The 22,151-nt window shown below is 40.8% G+C and overlaps 1 protein-coding gene across 3 annotated transcripts; it reads right to left on the reverse strand.

The window, feature by feature from the left end:
• Positions 1 to 1,204: 1,204 nt before the first annotated feature.
• Positions 1,205 to 18,217, reverse strand: ALG8 (ALG8 alpha-1,3-glucosyltransferase). Of its 3 annotated transcripts, XM_075198613.1 has the most exons (13): positions 18,062 to 18,216; positions 16,511 to 16,589; positions 15,200 to 15,393; positions 13,873 to 13,982; positions 10,667 to 10,734; positions 9,534 to 9,660; positions 9,308 to 9,411; positions 6,540 to 6,660; positions 5,193 to 5,332; positions 4,286 to 4,425; positions 3,256 to 3,353; positions 2,675 to 2,747; positions 1,205 to 1,603 (listed from the first exon to the last, which is right to left on the reverse strand). In XM_075198613.1, the coding sequence occupies exons 1-13, from the start codon at positions 18,184 to 18,186 to the stop codon at positions 1,372 to 1,374; spliced, it is 1,611 nt and encodes a 536-aa protein (XP_075054714.1). In that variant the 5' UTR covers positions 18,187 to 18,216; the 3' UTR covers positions 1,205 to 1,371. The 3 variants fall into 3 exon arrangements, with proteins under 3 accessions (XP_075054714.1, XP_075054716.1, XP_075054715.1); XM_075198615.1 differs by lacking the exons at positions 4,286 to 4,425; positions 5,193 to 5,332 and adding an exon at positions 8,798 to 8,803 and having other exon boundaries at positions 6,540 to 6,614; positions 9,344 to 9,383; positions 18,062 to 18,217; XM_075198614.1 differs by lacking the exons at positions 16,511 to 16,589; positions 18,062 to 18,216 and having other exon boundaries at positions 15,208 to 15,297.
• Positions 18,218 to 22,151: the final 3,934 nt, after the last annotated feature.

A 22,151-nucleotide genomic window follows, 5' to 3' on the forward strand; every position in this document is an offset into this window, starting at 1 on the left:
TACTGATATTCTGAGAAGGTGCCCTAACCTCTTCCAATATGATCAAACATAGCTATAAAAATCCAATCATGGAAAAAGAAAACAAAAATGCTGATTTATATTCCTTCATTGTAAGCATACAGTAGTGTCAGTTTTTCAAGACTAAAATATCAAGTCAATGTTTTTCTGTTTCAATAATTTGTAATAACTCTTGGTGTAGGTCCAATGGGATTCTACAAGAGCACTGTACAGATATTACGTCTCATTTGATATCTCTTAGTTGGTTTAGTGAATAAGGCCCCTAGCACAGAAGCATTTCATTATGGCATGGATTTCACACCAGCAATGTGATACATTATAACGGACCTGTCGTCTACACCGTGGAAGCAGCCAATTTTGTACGCTGAATTAATGTTCCTGAGTACGTAGCTTATCAATTCGCTATGAACCACCAGCAACTCGTGAATATTTTGCCAACCCTCATGATTATGAATCAGGCAACGCCTCAGCGATGGCACTGGTTCCTAGGAAATAGGCTGGCTGTATACGGTACCGTTCTGGGTACGTGACAGGGCCACTTTAATGGGGAACACAGGATCTCCATCTCAGGGCAGTACATTAACTGTGAGGTAAAAACTGCTTTTCGCAGTGAATGGTAAAGGAACTTTTATTACCTTAAAAATGCAGTTTTCCTATAGGAAAATTGCAGTGTTTCAACATGACAGTAGGGCGTGAGTCACTCTCCATGAATTAGTCCGTTATCTTTCACATCCAGAAACATTAGTCTCTTCACATATATGTTATTGGTCAAGACAGGCATGCAAGCACGACGGTCTCATCACAACCCACGTATGTTTAACTTTTAATGTCTGACTCTACACTGAATACAATGCATTTGTCCAACAGTCCTGATTTTACTGCTGGCAAAAGGGTGGGTCCCTTACGGAGCACGAGGCCACGTTCGCACGGCTTGTGCGCTCGTTGTAGGCAAATCCGTCTCATTGCGATCTTCCCAGGAGGTATGTAGCTGGTCCCCCCCACCCCCCAGTGTGCCAAATTGAGTTGATTTTACAAAAGTATGAAAAAGTTCTGCAATTATGCGAGACAATGTTTTAGTTCCATTTCAGTGCATCCAGCAAAATACATCAAATATTGATTCAGCCCTAGACAACATTTGCACTTTAAGCATTCTATTCAGCAATAAAGAGACGGTAACACATCCAGCTGGCGTTTCCAGAATGACAGTAAATCATCAATAAGTGATTTTTATTTATAGAAAAAACAAAACAGATTTTACACTGTATAAAAAAATACATTTCTGTACAAAGTCTATCTCCCGATCTGTTGTTTGGTCAGCCTGCACAGTAATTGCGGTGTAAGGATGAAGTATCTTCACTTCTGCTTCTTGTGCGACGCTGAGAGTCCTGTAAATGCTGAAATGTACAGTCTGATCCACGAGTAGCCAACACCCAGCGCGCAGTATATAGATGTCAGCATCAGGGGGATGAATGGCAGGCGCTGGTGCCAGGGGCTCAGTGGGTAAATGATCTCACACAGCAGCCCCAGGGGAAGAAGCCCACACAGATAGAGCGTCTCCAGGCAGCTCAGTAACTGCCCTTCTTTCCTACAATAAATAGATGGAAGAATATCACAATAGGAAGCAAAATGTTTGATTAAAACATGGACTTAATATATGGAACCCTCAAGAGACCATTAGTTTGAGTAGACCATCTTTATGATGGAAAAAATAAATGGCCTCTATTTAAGTGTCCTACTAGACTTATCCTGCACGCTCAACACAAATAAATAATACTAAATTACTAATACCGGACACTTTAGAAGCCAAAAATCACATCAAACGCCTTTCCTTTGTCTCTATAGACTGGAACACTTGTCTCCCTGACCAATGTCTTCCTACGCTATAGTCTATACCGTATAACCTCACCCTGGTTTCATCGGCTCTTCTATTGAAGCCATTGTTTTGGTTTCTAAAGTGTGGATGAAATGCACAATGTTTTTTTTTCCTTTAAAGCTTCAATGGAATCACTAGGTCTGTGATCTGTGCACTAAAATGGCAGTGAAATCAGGATTGGGGTTGTATGGAAATTTTGCTAAAACCCCTTAGCAATTGCCATTCTTGATTTTAACATGTTTGCTCTCCCCCTTCCTGGTGTCCTAAACCCCTAGACTCTGCATGTATTAAAAAAATTAAAAAGCAGCTGTAGAATGAGAGATTTTCTACTAGTAATTTAACACGATCCTTTGTTTTCTAAAGTCTGCCTGCAAGTCTAATACAAGCTAAGATGATGAAACAAGGGCAGCTTGGCGTCCCTGTAAATTTACAGCCATAAAGGACCAGGTCTGTGCTGCCTTTCTGCAAATTACCCAAAGTACAAACCAAACCCAGGATTTGGCCCAATCCTTATTTAAAGTAAATCAAATAGTTTTGGTGCACATTGTGTGTTATAAACACCAAGGAGTCACTTGTGTAAAGAACTTTTCTGTCCCCAAAATGTGCAATGTCTGTAAACTAAGCCGCCCACCCAGGATGTGGTTTCTGTACAATGTTAGGCCCAGCACCCGGTCTACAGGTAGTCATAGCTCCCCGCTCTACTTGCATGAAAAGATCTGGGTAATTAGTGACACATATGTGTTCATCTGTAGCTAACATGTGACACGTGATGAGCCCGGTTACCTGAAAAGAGCCTTCAACGAGCCGACGCTGAACACAGTGAAAATCGTCATCAACAACATCTTAATTGGCAGCTCTAGAGAGAAGGATGACATATTAACGGTCTATACCCCATGATTGATCTGTGATTCACCTGACACGGCATTAGTGACAGTTGTTACAAAGTACAAATAAACTGATAAATAAGAACTGGACAATGTAAGGGCACTCAGGCAAAAGTAAATTTGAGCAATTGTTTAGAATTTTCAAATCAAACATAACTCACATTTTATCCACATTATATGCAGTTAACTTCTTTAAAAAACAAACCTCCATCTATCAGCTGTAAATTCTTGTGACACATCCAAACTATTATTATGACAGTGAATTAAATGACGGATAAAGATGAGGAGAGAGAAAACGCTTTCTCTCTCCATGTGAAACAAGCAGGAGACAGCGCTGGTTCCGCCACAGCGGTCTTGGTACCCACGTAAAACAGGGGAACACGTTTCATAAATGTCCCCAAAATGCACAATAAAGCAAAAAGGACAGACGGTAATATATTAAGAGTCGCAGTCCGGGTTGGATAACGTCATTATTTGTACCTTGTGCTGTAAACAGCAGAGGAAAGAGGGAGAAGTGCCCAGCGGTTGTCAGAATCAGATATATCCCAGCATGCTTTGCACTGCTCACTGACAGGATGCTGAAAGAGATAACCAAACCCAGCACATAAATTAATTTCTTATTATCATTACTTTATGCAATTACCGCATCTCTCAGACTAAAGGATGCTCCAGGCCATATATAATATATATATCACTCTATACACACACAGACATACACTAGCATGAATATTCATAGCAGCACATACATAACTATTGAAAAATTTACCCATTAAATAACAAACACTGTATGGAATGGTTTAAAAAACCTGACGCTTCCGAAGGATAATTCCACCTTTATAATATCTGAAAATAGGATCAGAGACTGGGGGCAGCACGGTGGCTCAGTGGTTAGCACTTCTGCCTCTCAGCACGGAGGTCATGAGTTCGATTTACAACCACAGCCTTATCTATGTGGAGTTTGTATGTTCTCCCAGTGTTTGCGTGGGTTTCCTCCGGGTGCTCCAGTTTCCTCACACACTCCAAAAACATACTGGTAGGTTAATTGGCTGCTATTAAATTGACCCTAGTCTGTGTGTGTGTGTGTCAGGGAATTTATACTATAAGCTCCAATGGGGCAAGGACTGATGTTAATGAGTTCTTTGTACAGCGCTGCGGAATTAGTGGCGCTATATAAATGAACGGTGATAATGATGATGATGATGATGTGAGTTTTGAGAGCAAGGACAATTCGCCTACTACAAAGCCGCCCCCCCAGAGCTCTTCTCTCATTGAGGTGGGAGGGGCTTATTTAATTAAAGCGGGATCAAATAAAGGTGGAGTTATTCTGTAGTTCTGATTTTTTTTCCTCTTCTTTATTTATAGTTTTTATTCATTTAAACAAAAAGAACAGAAAAACGTTAAATTACCTCCATGTCAGTTGTCAGCTCCCTGTGTGGAGGTCTACTCCCCCCCATTAGATCAACTGACAAGATCTATATAATAAGATATATTATTATATATATTTTCCCACCTTAAGGGAAGAATTGCCAGAAGAATGGCCTTCTCGTGCACGTGCCAGCCGAACATGAAGGAGCCCAGCGCGCAGAGGACCAGGCAGCGCAGGAAACCTTGTGGTCCCTGGGGTTTAAACCACAAACGGAAAACCGCCGGCTGGAAAGAAGTACAGTTAGCATGATCACGGTGTGTTCTAACACGTACCGGTGCGCCCTAACACGTACCCGGTTCCCTCACTGCTAGGTAAATGCTGGTGACACGAACGTGAAAAACTCCCCCGGAAAACACAAATTTATTTCTCAGCAAGATTGCAAGAAAAAACTATATAAAAGCCCCGCCTCTAGGGATTGTGGGCAAGGATATGGAAATAACCCCTATTCTATAGCTAACCATTGGTTAGATACACTCTCTGAGAGTTTAACTAATGTGTGACTTTTATTCAGATTTTCAATATGCAGGGGGTAAGCCTTTCTGTACTACTCAGTTCAAACCCCTGACAACGGCCTGATGACACGACAGGAGGGTCTGGGCATGTATGGAGGATAGTACACATCTAGCCCACCAATATAGAGTCTCAGTGTTAGATACACTCTGCAATGTTTATATATAGGATAGGGACTTTATTTACAAAACCCTGGCTGTATCTTACACATTAATAACAAAGACATTCTGTACGTGAGTTTATTTGTCTTCTATAAAAAAGTGTTTAAGCCTTCTAGAGGGTGCCATTGTTGATGTCTCTGTCCCATAATCCTGTTGTCTCCTCCAAAAACTGCCCCATGTGTGACAATCTTCTACCAGTCTCTTCGGCTGAGTAATTAGTATGTTAGTAAGCAAGATGTGGCATAGGTCCTCCTGAGCACAAAGACACGTCCTTACTTACAGTGTTCTACGGTAGCACTGTATACAGTCTCATTCATTACCAGTATGGAGAGAAGGGTGCACAGTAACGTTGCCAGCGGTGTGACGGATGGAAGGACGCTGTGCTCAAACTCCTGGACCAAACCTCCCGTCATGGATCCTGTGCGAATTGTCGTTGTGTTGAGCAGCTGCATATTTACACCTGCAGTACAAGACGCCAGAAGTTTTACAAAGACTTTTATTAGTTGTGCGGACTTATTCCAACACTACATAACAATAAAACATATCTGGCCTCATTACGCCAATATAGGCAACAAAAAAAATGCTATAAAACTTGTCATTCATTAAAAAGGTTCAATGATCAAGCTGTAATTCCACTACCCAAAAAAGGGTGGCAGGACAAGCTCTGGACAGACTGTACGCCTTTTACTTTTCAACTTTTGTCACTTTAAGTGAACACTTAAAGCTGAAATCCCAAATAATCCACTCTGGTTACCCGTTAGAGGATGCATAGTTTCTTTTAAATTCTCCTAGCATTTACTTTAAGCTACTACTAATGATTTATAGTTTGTCAAGTGTAATGTGATCATCATGGCAACCACAGTCACGGCATATGACGTCGTGAGCAGAGGAGCGCTTTGGAACGTCTTTTCTCAGCATGCACATACTCAGCACAATCCCCCACCCCCTCCTTCCTCGGCCATCACATGACCAATAAAGTGCTTCCTAACTGACCGTGTCTTAGCTCAACATGTGGGTCTCCAAGTGTTGTGAAACTACAAACCCCAGCAGATAGCTAGCCAATGGCAAAGTACATACTATTAGGTTAATTGGTTGCTATCAAATTGACCTTATTCTCTCTCTCTATGTCTGTGTGTGTGTGTGTTCGGGAATTTAGACTGTAAGCCCCAATGGGGCTATGGAATTAGTGGCGCTATATAAATAGCTGGTGATGATGATGATACATCGGTTGTGGGATCACTGCTTATGCACATGTTTGAGAATCCAGAATAGCAGACATTTATTGTTAGCTAGGAGACTGCAAGCCAGTCACTCTGAGGCCTTCTGCCCAAGAAAGAAATGTTCTATCTCCAGCTTTTTAAAGATAGCAACTGGCAGCAAATGCAATAGGACATAGAGTGAGGTCTACAATTTAAAGGGGGAGTCCAACAGTCCTGTTTCTCAACTGTCCCCTAACCCACCATGGCATACCCATCATATAACCCCGGGAGCCTTGATGATCACAGCACAGGAGGAGGACGTTAATCAGAGCGCCTATATTCAGCTCTATGAGAGGTGACCGGGTAGACTGAGATCCCGTCGATCTCATCTTCACTTTTCTATGTTACATGCATAGAAAACAGACACAAGTGAACAGTGACTATGTAGTGCTGCTAGCTATCCATTACCTATGACGAAAAGTGCTTTGTCCACCGCATTGTACAAGGCCCAGAAGTTTGGAGCCCAGTAGGCATGACAGAGGCCTCTTTTAAAGGGGAAAAGCCGAGAAAGGACCTGGGGAATTTGTTCCTACAATATACAAATAAACATGCAAAATAAGACATCACAACCAGCTAAACGTTCCCGTACACGGGTAGTGTCCCCTCCACGGGACCTGACCTCTATCACCAGGAACATTTTCATAGCTTGCCTTACATTAGTTTAGCCAAAACTAATTTTTCAATCTCTTACTCCATCCAACCAAACGGGTGTATATTGTTTTTTTTTTTTTAATAAGATATTGAACTTTCTATTTAAGCCCAGTAGGGAAAACACAGAGCTTTCCATCATTCTTTCTCCATGGTTAATTTTAAAGATGCAGAACAATTTCATCCACGTCTCCTGAATATTGGGATACCAAAATATGTGTACTTTGGATTTCTAAGTTCTACTCGATGATCAGACCAAATTTTACTATTAGTAATCCATCAATTTAAATGGGACTATTTTTTTTTTTTTTGGTCCTGTACTACAACAAGACAAAAAGAAAGAATTTCGAACAAGCGCTTCACTAGCCACTGCAGCTCTACAGAACCAAAATACAATATATACCGAACTGTGAAAGAACAAACCATAGGAAAAAAAGATTAAGGAACTATCTAGCGCTACGTATCGCTCATATATCAACGTGAATACAGTGTGCAAACACACAAATATAAAAATGTGTATCCAGGGACAATAATACAAATAAATTAATACGTATATTCGAGTGCAGAATGATTTCCACATGAATCCACCAATGAAAAATGCTCATATGATAAAAAAGACAAAATACTATATAATCTAATATATAAATGCTTAGTGGCGTCTGTCTGTGTGTGGAAAAAAAAAACCAAGTTGCAGCGCCATCTGCTGGGCAGAGTTATACACTGACCTACTAAATTCTTAGTGTGTGTGGGAAAAAAAATTCAAAAAGGGCTGAAATTTGGTAGGGCTCAAACTCATTTTCGTGAGGTAATTTTACCTCATGAACACACGTGTAGAGACGTGCGTTAGTGTGTGTGTGTGTGGAAAAAACTATTTTCTTAGAAAGGGCTCATCCAATTGACCTGAAATTTGGTATACTGACATTATTTGACAAAAAAATTAGAATAGTCAAGTCAGTTAACTTCCATCATCCCCCCTTTCCCCCGTGGGAGGGGTAGTAAAGGCTAAATTTACGAGTTGAGGGGTCAAACTCATTTTCGTGAGGTAATTTTACCTCATGAACACACATTAAAAAGGCCGCTTGCGTCGGGAAGTAACGTTCTTCCCCTGAGGAGGCCTGGGCTAGGCCCAAATGCATGACAAGAACCTTTTTAACACCTTAAGTAGCTTGATTTGACTAGAATGCATGAGTATCATGCACGGGTTAACATGCCCTATAATAGCACTTACAAGAATAATTCTTGATACTAAGCTTGTAAATGGCTAATTTAAAAAGTTCTCCTTCCAAAAGGAGGACCTTCCGCTCACTTCAATACCATTATCATATATAAAGAAGCAAAAAAAAAAAAGAAAATATACTATACTAATAGTTTTTTATATAATAATATTTTTTATATACTATAACAGAGTTTTATTCTTTATATATGATAATGGTATCAATGTGACCATTTATAAGCCTAATATGAAGAATTATTCCTGTAAGTGTAACACCTATGGAGCTTGGATAACAACGAGAAATTCTACATTAATATAATGATGCCAGTAATTATATTCACATGGCGAGTGTTTTCACAAAAGGGGGACTTGGTCCTCTGAATATTTGGGACACGTGAACTTTTGAGGACTGTACACTATCGATATCATACACTGTTTAGAATTTAGATGTATTAGATCGGCAATATTACACTATATATATTCTTTTGTCTTTTTTTATCATATGAACGTTTTTTCATCGGATTCATGTGGAAATCATTCAGCACTCGAATATACGTATTAATTTATTTGTATTATTGTCCCTGGATACACATTTTTATGTTTGTGGTTGTGCACATTGTATTCACGTTTATATATGAGGGATACGCAGCGCTAGATAGTTCCTTAACCTTTTTTCCCCCCCGTACGACTATTGGGTTTTTTTTCCTTAGGGACAGAAATGGCTGTCTGTTGGCAGCAAATTAGAACAAATATATTTTTATTTTAGAATTACCTAGAAGGAAGCAGCAAACTTAGGAACAATGACCCTTTCCTTAGTTTCTCTTAAACTGACCCCATGATATAATTGACTAGCTCTCCTAAGCACAGCGATACCAAATATTTGTGCTTTATTCAAGGTTAAGAGGACATTATAGAGCCAAGAACAAAAGTATCCGATATAAAGACACTATCTATGTGGATTTTGCGCACCGGTAAATCAGCCACAAAAACGGAAAAATCGGGTGTCAGCTAATGTCTAAATGTCTTCTAAAATCACAGTGCGAATGGACACTTTTGGACTAAATTTGAGATATTCAGAAGAGGCAAGAAAACCCGACTTTGGAAAGCGAGTCTGCATTTTTCTAGGTAACCAGAATAAAATCATATTTGCAAACATACAGTAATGAATTCATTCCTGGCCAAATGTACTTCTAAAAAAACATACCTATACATATCATATGATAATGTCCTAGTAACATACCATGGAGCTCGCTATTGATTCATTTTGTGAATACACCTGCCCTAAGTAGGACTGTAAAAAAAAAATGACACAAACCATATATACAAAAGGTCCAAAGGAAACGGCAAACACCGATAACACAATGACGGCCAAATAGATGAATCGTAAGAGGCTGAAACTTCTCCAGCGTAAAGATCCATCTGCGGAAAACAGAAAATTGCAGAACCTTAAATCAGGACCATAGGGATATATCACCAGCTTACATAAAACACTAGAGGATTATTGGCTGTTGCCATATTGTAACATTTATTGGAAGACAGACCTGGATTATTCCCGGTGAAGCAGTATGATCGCAGCAGGTAGATGCCATACGCTGGAGCGATGTACAGGTAGATGTGTTTGAAGTTCAGGAGGACAGCAAAGAGAAACGCGCTCTCCAGGTGTCTCTTCTGCCGGGAAAAGGGACGGACAGTCAGCGGAACCATCTTATGATTTTTACACTGTAAACCGGTTATTTTTATCTGGAATCCTTGAGACTGTTTTCCTCGAGATGGTTTTTGTCCTGTAGTTTGGAGCACTGAGACACACTAAATTATATTTTAACTATAACTGCTGTCTTCCGTCAAACTGCCTGTGGCATTCCCCTCTACATGACAGGGTTCCTCACAGTAACTTTAGTAGGAAGCAGTTGGTGATCATTCTTGCGTGTTTAATATCACCAAGTAGCAGCAATAATTTCCTTGCGTGGACACATTTAATTATAAAAATTACACAGCAGATGTGCCATCAACAAAGCTGCACCAACATACATCTCCTCTCTTGTCTCAATATCTCCCAACTCGGCAACTTTGTTCTGTACAAGATCTGCGTCTCTCATCCACCCTCATACCATCCTCCCATTCCCGGTTACAGGACTTTTTTCGGGCTGCACCCAATCTATGGAATTCTCTCCCTCACACAATAAGACTCTCCTCTGGTCTACAAACTTTCAAGCGTTCTCTGAAAACCCACCTCTTCAGACAAGCTTATAATATTCCTTAACCTCACTACATTACCCTATTACCAATCGTTATACAACTACCCTTGACCACCATTGTTGTGTGACAGGATCATTTAGCTTATGAGTCACTTTTACCTCTGCAGTCTGGCTGGGCCGACTGCAAATGTAGACTTAACCGCATGTGTCAATCTCCCATTGTCCCATAGATTGTAAGCCTGCGAGCAGGGCCTTCTCACCTGTCTGTTTTACCCAGTTTGTTTATTAGTTTACTATGTTTGTCCCCAATTGTAAAGCGCTACGGAATATGTTGGCGCTATATAAATAAATGATGATGATGATGTGCCGTCCGCCTATAGGAACAGCACACGGATAAGAACAAGACACAAACTGAGAACATTATATAAGGTGTTGAAATGACTCAGTTGTTTCTGGTCATTGTATCCATCATATCATACCTGATACAAGCGCACGATTGACAGGAGCATGAACCCAGATAGGAAGCCGTTATACTGGAAGTGGATATCTAAGGGTTCACTCAGGAAATGAAACTTCGTGCATAAGATACAACATTACACCAAAAGGAATGGTCTCATCAGACAATAGCTCACAGGACAATTGCGGAGCAGTTTTCCCCCAATAGAATCCCGAGGCCGGACCAACTAACCGCCAAGCTGTACGATGTCTTGTATGTCAAACTATGATATCCCACTTAATGACTTATATCGGCAAGATCTTCTGGGCATTGCTAACTTTGTGTCCTGAAGGTTTACTTTCATCTATTCAGTGCTAATTATTGTGTCAAGCTCACATCTTTTTAGGCTGTATTCTCAATAGATCTGTTTTATACAACAGATAATGTGTCCCCCTACTGTAATTATAAGTATTAGAGCTCACCCAGGAGCGACAGAACCACACAAAGACCAGACACCAGTATAAGTGGTTATATACAAGTCACAGACATCCAAGGTAACTACTAATATCTGTAATAAATTACTGGAGATGGCGAGTTTAGTGCGTTATTAACTATTTTCTAGTTGTAGCTGGATGACTGTAAATAACTTATTGTATACATTTATTTCAATTAGTGGGGCAGTATGCTGATGTATTTCATTGCAAAAGTATTGATTTTTGTACTGGAAATGTACAGATTTCGGAGGCAGATTGGAGGAAATGTGTTTTTGTAACTTTCCTGAAGAATGGAAATACCATTCTAATTAAGCCTTTTCATCCGAGAGTGACTTTTAGACCTAATTTGCAGCATAGGACGTTATCTTTCTATTCTGTTCTGTTAAAGAGATAAGGGAACTACATGAATAATGTAACAAGTAGTAATTTGGGAAATCACATGATGTAAATTTTAAATTGCGCTAAATCCAAGTTTAGAGAATATATTGCATCCTGATGCTAAACACTGAATGTAATATCTGACATTGTGGTGCCAGGGATGGCTAGGAGGGCTGGTTTACCCCCCTGCCAACATGTGCGTCAAACTGTGTAAAAAAAAAAAAAAGAGCTTTATTTCATATTTCAATTGTTGTATGTATACCATCTGAACTTCGGGTTCCACGTTGGAATCTCCACTAGTGTGCAACTGTCCTTATAAGGAACCTTTCGGAGCAATAAACATCACTGCATGAAGATCCTGCTTTGATTGCTACTCCCCTGCTGTAATGCCCGTGAACTACAGATCAGACCCGATCTCATCCGTGATCTGGCTGTTCTGAGGTTGGGACCCAGCATCCAGTACCAACGCTCTGCCCGCCACCGGCAGCTCTGGCCAGTGTGATAGGCCAGGGGGAACCATCCACAGTAACCCTGATCTGAAGCTAAGAGGTCAGGGGTACCAGTCCAGGTGCCCAGTGAGGGGCTACGCTAGCAGCGAGAGTTACCCAGATAGAAGCGGTCCTAGGTGCTGGTGAAGGAGACTATGGTGGCAGAAGAGCTCTCCTGTAGAGGAGGCGTGTTTGGGATAAAGAAAGGGGACGTTGGCACGGCAGACCCAACTGGTAGGATAGAGATCCATCCTATGACACTAGTTAACACTGAAGTGATATCAGAATTCAACATTTATATAGATATTAATTTTGGATATACGCATCACTTTGTGGGATTGTATCCAATTTTATTTATTTATTTTTAAATCACATCCCCACAATCTCAGCCGTCTTTTCAATGACCTTCACAATTCATAGGTTTCGTGGATTTTGGTTCATCTGTGTATGTCACAAGCTGCTTCTTTTATACATAAAGCCGGCAATGCTAGGGGGGTCCTTCAAGGTGAAATAAATTGTATATGGACAACCTCGGTCTCATTCTTCAGAAACTTTCACTTCATGTGGTTTTAGTTTCTAACAGTGCAGAATACATTTTGACTTCCCTGCTCCCCTCCCCCCCCCCTTATTTATATACAATGCACCTGATGTCGCTCATGTGTTTAGTAGGATTGGGGAATGTTATATGCATAAGGGGCAATAATCACTAGAGATGAGCGGGCTCGGATTCCGCTAATCCGAGCCCACCCGAACAGTGTGGATCCGAACGGGATCCGAGCATTGTTCGGATATTTCCGGCGGGCAAAAAAATTAAAACGAGGCTCTGTCGTCCAAGTCTCGCGTCGAATCTCGCGAGGGGTGGGAGGGAGGGCCCAGAACAATTCCATCTTGTACCTCTTTTTTTGGCATTATGTGCTCAAGCTACCTCGGTGCAACCTTTTGGCCTAAAAACAATATTGTGAGGTGTTCAGAATAGACTGGGAATTAGTGGAAATGATTGTTATTGAATGTTATTGAGGTTAATAATAGCGTAGGAGTGAAAAAAAAAACCCCACAAAACTGGTTTTTAGCACTTTTTATGTTTCTTTCAAAAAAAATCCGAATCCAAAACCTTAAATCCGAACCAAAACCTTTCGTCAGGTGTTTTGCGAAACAAATCCGAACCCAAAACCTCAAGCAAATCCGAATCCAAAACACAAGACACCAAAAGTGGCCGGTGCACATCCCTAATAATCACCCCCCTCCTTTGTTGAATGTACAACCCCTTCTCCTCCCAATATTTTTTCCAATGCTCGTTATACTGTTTGTTGCTTACGGCGGTTTCCTTTCCCGGGCACTTGTAAATATCTGGGCTTAAATAGAAAACATTCAAGAAGTTTTCATTACAATGTACTGGGCCAACAATGCCGTACAGGGCCCCTGTAGATCAGAGTAACACTCACAGCTAAGGTCTATCATAGGGCTCGGGTACAGCTGGGATGTTGACACTGCATTGCTGCAACACAAAATACTTAATTTCCTTGAGCCAAAGCTCTTATTAAGATAAATAAGTAAATTCCGATCACACGTCTTCTAATTTGGCATCAACAGGTGGAATTGAGCAGCTTTAACAAACAAAGTGACAACGTGATACGGCTCATGCATCAGTGCTAAGGAGCTGTGGACTGATTGGTTAATATAAACCATTCAGGAGTCAGACAAGGTTCACAAGTGAATATCTGGCAGCAGACAAAAGCCACATGTAAGCGTTCAGTTTTATGGAGTAACCGGGGACCCTGGTGTGACTCCCAGCGTCTGTCCCTATGTGTACAGAGTGGGAGAAATATGATTTACAGATACTAATAAGGAAGAACAGACTCTGCATAGAGGAAGGTTAATAGAAAGGATACGATCTACGATGAGAAGGCCAAAGTTCCAGAGCAGGAGGACAGCAAGGATAAACGCCGGCTTCTCTAGGAGATCCCTCCGGTCTTTCTTCACATCCACACACAGGCAGCACCTGGATCCACAGACACCAGAATGTTACGGAGCAGTTTAACCGTGCGTTAATCATTCACAAAACAAATACAGCATTATACCCGTCATCCCAACACTCAGCCCCCCCCTCGTGTGTACTGAGCATTACTGCCCAAGTGTAATCCTTGACTCACAACTATCTTTTGTTTCCTACATCGGCTGTATATTTATATCATGTTACATACTTCTAAAAAACATTTCCAGAATACGTACATATCTCACACAAGACACTGTAAAAACTTTAATTCATGCACTCATCTCCCGCATCGACTATTGCAATTCCCTTCTTACTGGTCTATCCCGAAACAGACTCAAACCCCTACAATCTATTATGCATGCAGCAGCTAGATTGATCTTGCTTGCAAATCGTTCTTCCTCTGCTGAGCCTCTACATTGGCTGCCTGTTTTCCAACTAATCAAATATAAACTGCACCTGTATACTTTTCTCAAAACATCTCTCAACTTGACACCTCCGTTCTGCACAAGATCTGCGTCTCTCTTCCACCCTCATTACATCCTCCCATTCCCGGTTACAGAATTTTTTTCGGGCTGCACGCACTCTGTGGCATTGTCTCCCTCGCACAGTAAGACTTTCCTCTAGTCTTCAAACCTTCAAGTGTTCTCTGTAATCCCACCTCTTCAGACAAGCTTATAATATTCCTCAACCACTTTTTAACCTCCTAAATTACCCTATCGTCATCCTTTACACAGTTCACACAAGACAACAACCCTCTGACTAACATTGCTGTATGACTGATCATATAACCCACTAAGCACTTTTTATCTCTGCAATCTGGCTGGACCAATATGTAATATGTAGCACTTAGCCTCATGTATCAGACTCCCATTGTCCTATAGATTGTAAGCTTGTGAGCAGGGTCCTCTTACCTCTCTGTGTGTATGTATTACCCAGTATTGTTTTATTACTGTGTTTGTTCACAACTGTAAAGCGCTATATATAAATATATAAATAAATGTTGATCATGATGATGATCTAACCCTGGACCCAACACTCTTCCCCAAACCCCTGTGTGTACTGAGCATTACACCAGTCATCTAACCCTAATACAGACAGTTTATTATAATACAGCCCCTCTAATAATTAGATAACAACTAGATTAGAAGATTGCATGGTACCAGATAATCCTAGCTAGTATAAGGATGGATATATACATATGTAGCTGGTCGGGAGAGGCTTACTGTCTGACCGCGTAGATGAAGAATAGATCGCTGAGGATCACAGAGAATCTCTGGAACAGAACAGTTTCTTGGCTGGTGTAACCCAAGTTCTCCACTTTCAGCATTTCTGGATCAAAGTACTGAGCCAAATGGGACAGGGCGTACTCAAACCATGCGAAAAACGGAGGGTAGTCCAACGTCCACTCAGAGGTCACCTGGGGACCAATAATTACCATAAAGTATAATCAAATATTTAAATTACATACTAAAGTTCAAATTAAATTAACTCGCAAATCTTTGTCTATGTATGTATGGATTACATCATTTTATTCAAAGGAAAACATCAGTTAAATAACCTACTTCGACAGAATTATGAAATAAACCAAGAAAGGATAATTTGAGGCCAGACATTTTTAATAAAATGTAATTATAATAAGCTAAAATTTGTTTTGGGTGGAGTTCGAGGAGATCAAATAAAATAAAGGGTCGTACGTCACATTCATCTCTCCTCTTCCTGCTCCGCCTGATTAGGATGAGCAGGTGTTGATGGCTATTCTCCGCGAATGGGAAATTCATGGGGGAGGGGTATCAACAGCGGTTCAAAGAGGAGAGTGGATTGCGGAATGAGACCGGTAGACAGAGTCAGCACCCGCTAATTCTACTGAATACAGCATGGAAGGTAAGTATTATTTTCTATTTTATCTCAGAAAACTCCACCCAATACTAACTCATACTTGCCAACTTGGTCTCACGGTCTCCCGGGAGAGCAGGCAAGTCTCCCGCATCTGTCTTCCCAAAATGACGCGATTCGCGGTGAATCGCGTCATTTTGGCCTCGCCCCCGCAACAAACGGCATTTTCGTTGCGTAGGGTCTAAAATGACGCGTATGCCCACGCCCGCCCCCTCCCGCCCTCCAGTCAAGCCCCTCTCCCGGACAGAGCTTGCCGAAAGTATTCAAGTATGTACTAATTATTTTGTTTTGGTTGGAGTTACCATTTAAAGCAATTAGTTTTCAAGGAAAGTTATCACCCAAAGACCAACACCAGAGTATGGTGGCCATGATTTTCTTATGGTGATGGCAGCAAAGTGTGATGTGGGTTCATATATATATATATATATATATATATATATAGAAACTAATGAATGTGTCTCTAATGAAAAGGGCCAATCACGGAAACCCATGGAATTTTCAGTATTGTATTAGGATCCAAAGTGCAGTCTATGTAACACCAGACGAAAGTGTCACATTTTAATAAAGGTCACTGCTATGTGCTCTGCATACTCATCCGCCCAGATTTATGGCAACAAACAACCAAACTATAGGGCACCTACCTCATAGTACCACCTGGATATAGGCAGACTGTGAGTGATTGCCAGCCAGTTACGGTGGACTTCAAAGTCTGTCGATTGACTGTAATTTAAAATAACAGTTTAGTATTTTACCTGTTATAAAAAGGACAAGTTTACTATGTGGACTACTAATACAACCGGGGTATCACAATGGCAGAGTGGTTAGCATTGCTGGGGTCTGTACATCACTGCGTAATACTATTGCTACTACATTAATAATAATAATAATAATAATACTCCCACAGCTGAAAACTCATTGGTGCTCAGAAATCCGCACCAAATGGAATTTTACAGCAAAATAGAAACTTACCCAGCACTGAATAAAAGTAATATTTTTAGAAGAAGTGAATGTCCCCATTAGAGATTTGTACAAAACAGGGAGAGAAAAATATGGGAGCCACAGATCACCATAAATCTAAACTAGATCTGCGCTTTAGTGATGTGACAAGCTGCATTCTCAAAACTATTGGACCAGCCCACAAAATATCAGCTTCTACTGGACATTTGCGCAAAATCCTCTTTGGCAATGCCACACAGATCAATGTGCCCAACTGTATGTAGATTTACAAAAAAGTGTATAGCATTATGATGAAGGATGACGGTGGGGAGTGAATATTAGGTCCATCGTGCATAAATGACAGACGCTCTTTAAAAGAGACCAACAAATGAAAGGACTGAGGAATATAAAATGACATATCTTATTTAAATGTTGAACGTTCTAGAGCAAATGTATATCAAATCAAATTGTTTTTTTTTGTTATGTTGGTAAATATTAGTAAAAAAAATATGCATAGAAATAGATACATTTTAAAATATGCAAACATCAACTACATCAGGTTTACACAGAAATAATTTACTTTGTCTTATGGTAACTGTGCCATGCACTACCATACAACTATGTGTGCAGTGTAGTCTAACTGTGCCTTAATGTAGAACTGAGCCACTTATCTCTCTGATCCCAACTTTCAGCCAATGCATTTTATACCACAAAAATAATCCAATGATTTACCAGCAATTTGATAGCCAAGAACTTAAAATCAGGCTAACGAAATAAAACCACATCTAATAAAAATTGTATTCACATAAAATATAAACATATACAAAAATTCATCAACACTTCAATGCAATTGTTTCAATTGAAATACAAATAATATAAATATTGAGTGTTGGACAATTATACCTATTTTTTGACCCTGCAGCTTTACTTATTGATTGTTTTGTTCTACAAGAACCATTTTCTCTACAAATAAAATACACATTATGTATCACTGTATATAGAAACATAAGCAATGATACATTAAGTTGTATTATAACATAGTAACAATTGTAAACATGGATCTCTCAGATAAAAGCTGTGTAACTGGGTGCACCGTGTGAGTTCCATATCTGTCATTTGCAGACATGGGAGAGTTTTCTATTTGCTGCTTCCAGGCAACCAGTGACAGGTGTCAGCTGCTGCAGGAACACACACAGCCTGCACCTCTCCTCTGTCATATTATAACGTTATAGGAGATAACAGGGCCTGCTCCTTACTAGGTCGGGATAAGGAGACATTTCAGCAGAGACACCCCTACAGCCAGTGTCACAAACCAGCCTCCGTCCCCGGGATCTCCGCTTCGGGAGCCGCTGACCACGTTTCCACTTCTGGCCGCCGCCATCTTGGTACACCCGGAAGACAGCACTCGCTGGGATGGTCATAAGCAGTGACGTCACGATGACGCGTATGTGGGCGTGTTCTAGCCTGCTGTAGGTTACTGTTATTATTACTATATGCAGAATTCTATATAAGGAACTATGATGACAGTTATGGTTTGAGGGGAGTTTTGTATAAAAGCAGCTAATGGATCTCTAGAGACTGAAGTGTCTTTTACATTTCTGTCTCCATTACTGAAGTCATGTTGTCTTACCTGGCAGTCTTTGATTAAATCTTGGTCTCCATGGAAATGGCCACCTCCATAGGCATCAATACATGGACATAGGACACAATTTCTGAACTGTGTCATCATGCCACAGATGGCGAAGCCAACCAAGTCTTGTACTGGCTCAGCATCAGGGAAAATACCAGACTCTTCAGGGAGTGAGGGAGATCACCCCTATTTCAGGGAGTCTCCTGGACATGCCTGGAGAGTTGGCAAGTATTTAATAGCATCCTAATAAATGTATTTAATGGAATTTTTGTTTTTTTAAATGTTTTGTCATGAATGACTATATTATTAACAGGTGTCATTAATTGAATAGTTTTTATTTTTTTTTGTACATTCTTTTGTGACATGATATTTCATATATATATTGGACATAACCTACAATGTTTTGTCTGTTATCATCAACAGAAGTATCTTCAGATCTGCTCCTTGCTGAATACAGACGTGTGTATGTACACTGTACATGAGTTTTTAAAAAAAACAAAAAACCCCACTCATTAACTTTGTTCTGAGTTTGGTAATCAATCAGGCCCCTTATGTTTTAGTCAACGTTTCCTATTATATTATAAACACTTGCAAGCAGAGACCTCAATCCCATTGATTTTTTGGAAGGGTTCAAAATAAATCTATTTAGTTCCTGCCAACAAAACAAAATCCCATTTTCAAAAATGCTAACACAGTGGGCAGCAACAAAGCTTTAAGATAAATAACATAGAAATTGTAGTTTCAAGAGCAAGTTGGGAAATTATACTGTATTTTGTAACCAAATAATCATCATCCTCATCACCATTTATTTCATACTTGCCAACCTTTGAGAAGGCAATTCCAGAAGATCCCGGTCAGGGGGTGTGGGTGGAAGGCGGGGCGCGGTGAATCGCGTCATTTTGATTAGTGAGTTCTGTATATGGGATACTTGCCTGCTCTCCCGGGAGTCCAGGAGACCTTCCCGAATTTCGGGAGTCTTCCTGAGATTCCGGGAGAGTTGGCAAGTATGATTTATTTTTATAGGACCACTAATTCCGCAGCGCTGTACAGAGAGCTCACATCAGTCCCTGCCCCATTGGGGCTTACAGTCTAAATATCCTAACACAGACAGACAGACAAACACACAGACTAGGGTCAATTTGTTAGCAGCCAATTAACCTACTAGTATGTTTTTGGAGTGTGGGAGGAAACCGAAGCACCCGGAGGAAACCCACGCAAACACGGGGAGAACATACAAACTCCTCACAGGTATAGAGGAGGGTCAAACAAGCCAAAGAGTCGCAGCCAGGAGAGCCTCGAAGGTAACAGGGAATGAGCTGGAGCGTAGTTAAGGAAGGAGCCAGGGTCTGGGTCAGAAGATAAGGAGCAAAAACCGAGGACCAAGCTGGGGTCAATACCAGGAAGTCAGACTGGAACAGGACACAGGATACTCTGGAGAGTCAGCACCAGCAGCAAGACAACAATGAACTGCCACAGATTACTGGGAGAGGCAGTCCTATAAAGGCAGTGAAACGAGTGGGTGCTGATTAGAAAAGGAGGTAATTCCTGCTAGTGAGGTGGTATGTACAACGGTGAGACAGCACCACCTATGGTGGGAGAGGGGTACTGCAGGCCAGGTTTACATAATGGCAAGTCCAAACAGTTCTTAGGAGACAGGAGCTGCAGGAGGCAAGCAGCATCCCTATGAAAGATGCTGCACTGCAGCCCAGGGCAGATCCTGACACTCTGGGACCAATTCCAGACTTTCAAAGGCCTAATGTGAGTGTTCTTCTGCCCACATCTCCGGAGAAGGTCTCCCTCCTCTTTCTCAGCTCTCCCGCCGGCTCTTGATACAAATATCTGACGGAGAAGCACTCCTCACTATGATCCTCACACCCTTGATCCATCCATATCACTCCCATTTATAAAAGACCACTCCCACTTTACAGGCCAGCCACAAAACCCTAGATTGTCGTTTTAAAGGTGTGTGTGTGGGCGGGGGGGCATTTAGCATAGCCCTGCCCCTCCTTCAATCTGATTGGTGGGCCCGTCACCTCCTTCACTTTGATTGGACCTGACGGCTGAGAAACAGGCACAGGATGAAATCCAGCCGCTCCGATCGTAGTCTAATCATATCATCATCTAATCATAGTGTCCAGGCCTTTCTGCAGTCAAGGAGGGATATAAGGAGGGATATATAGTGTTCACCTCCCACCCACTCTGAATCTGCCCCTGCACACCCCTTAACATCTGAAAATCAAGACTTTTGGGAGTTATGCAAGAGTTCTGCAGAATGCAGAGGTATCCAGGCATTGTAATATCTGTACACTATATTTTCATGGTCCAGGCTGAGGTTACATGAACTTTGGTTTCCCATGTTACTCCCTCTTAAAGAAACAACAGGTCCCACCAACCGTGTTCCAGCTTCATCTTTATGGACTTGTCTATGTGACCTCTGCACAAAGCCGCAGCTGGGTGTAGACTATCTAAAAGGCTCCAGTAAGTTTTGGGCCACAGAAGACCCTTGATGGTCCCCGTGCAGCCAGTGAGCTGCCTTCTCCCGCAGTAAAAATCAGGTCTTAATGTTCCTCTTTATCTGAAGTGTGGTCTGAGCTCAATCAGCCATTATCATGATTTCCGGGAGAGAGCAGTAAAAATTGATGTTGGATCCTATGCGTCAGATGATTCACTGAATTCCCCTTTTCCCCATTCTGTTAACCGATACGAAACGACCTTCCTGAATGACCTCAGATGATGTTTATAGTTGTAGTGCACAGTGTTTAACGTTTATTGATATGAAGAGATGTCTGTTATTGATCCATAACTTGGATGAATTGCTTGTTTCATACTGCTCTTTCCTCAGTTTTGACTACACTGAATATTTACTGTATTTAGCTACATATATTATAGTTAAGCTGATATGAAATGCTTAATTTTTGAGTTTATTTTGGCATGGGCACTGCAGTGAAAAATTGTACAATCACAGCACACAGACACACAAATTATTTCTAATTAGATTAAATATTTTTCAACATATCCAATCTACATTCTATGTAATTTTGTAGATTTTTTTATTGGATTTAATTGAATATTTCCCAAAAGATGTATACGCAATTCAATCAAAATCAACACTTAATAACCCGGGCAGGATCTATGGACGCCCTTCACACAAATGAATATGCGCTGAGGTTCATAAATTAATAATCGAGTCTGAATTTCTTATAAAAATTGAGTCTCTTAATAAATTTTCAAGACCTATTAAACCAGACTTTTGGTGGTCAATGTTTTTTATGCATATTTGTAATTTTGTGTTGGGTTGTTCACTCTCCAGGACAACATTCCAAAACACTCCTGTTACAATCTAACCGAATTATAATCTGCAAAGTATCTACAGGGTATATCAGAATAAATATGGAGAAACATAGTACAAATTTGAAGAGCTGCTTAACACTAGAATTAAAAAAGTAAACATATGATTTAGTTTAATTCTCACTTCCCACTGCAGCTTTGTTAAACATCCTCCGCTGATTGGGGGATGTTTCTTTAAAATCCTTGACAGTGAGAAGTCAGCGCTTGGGGAGAGTCGCTGTTTAACTGTCATATTTTGTCTGTGAAGACAGAGAAAAGTGTCTGGAATATGATGTTGTCATATAGATCTGTTCCCTGTGGCCTGAGAGGCTGATAGAGGAGCTGGGAAAGAGAAAAGACTGTGGAAAGAGAGAGAGAGAACAGAAGAA

This window comes from Mixophyes fleayi, chromosome 2 (genome assembly GCF_038048845.1).
Source record: "Mixophyes fleayi isolate aMixFle1 chromosome 2, aMixFle1.hap1, whole genome shotgun sequence".
Taxonomy (NCBI): Eukaryota; Metazoa; Chordata; class Amphibia; order Anura; family Limnodynastidae; genus Mixophyes; species Mixophyes fleayi.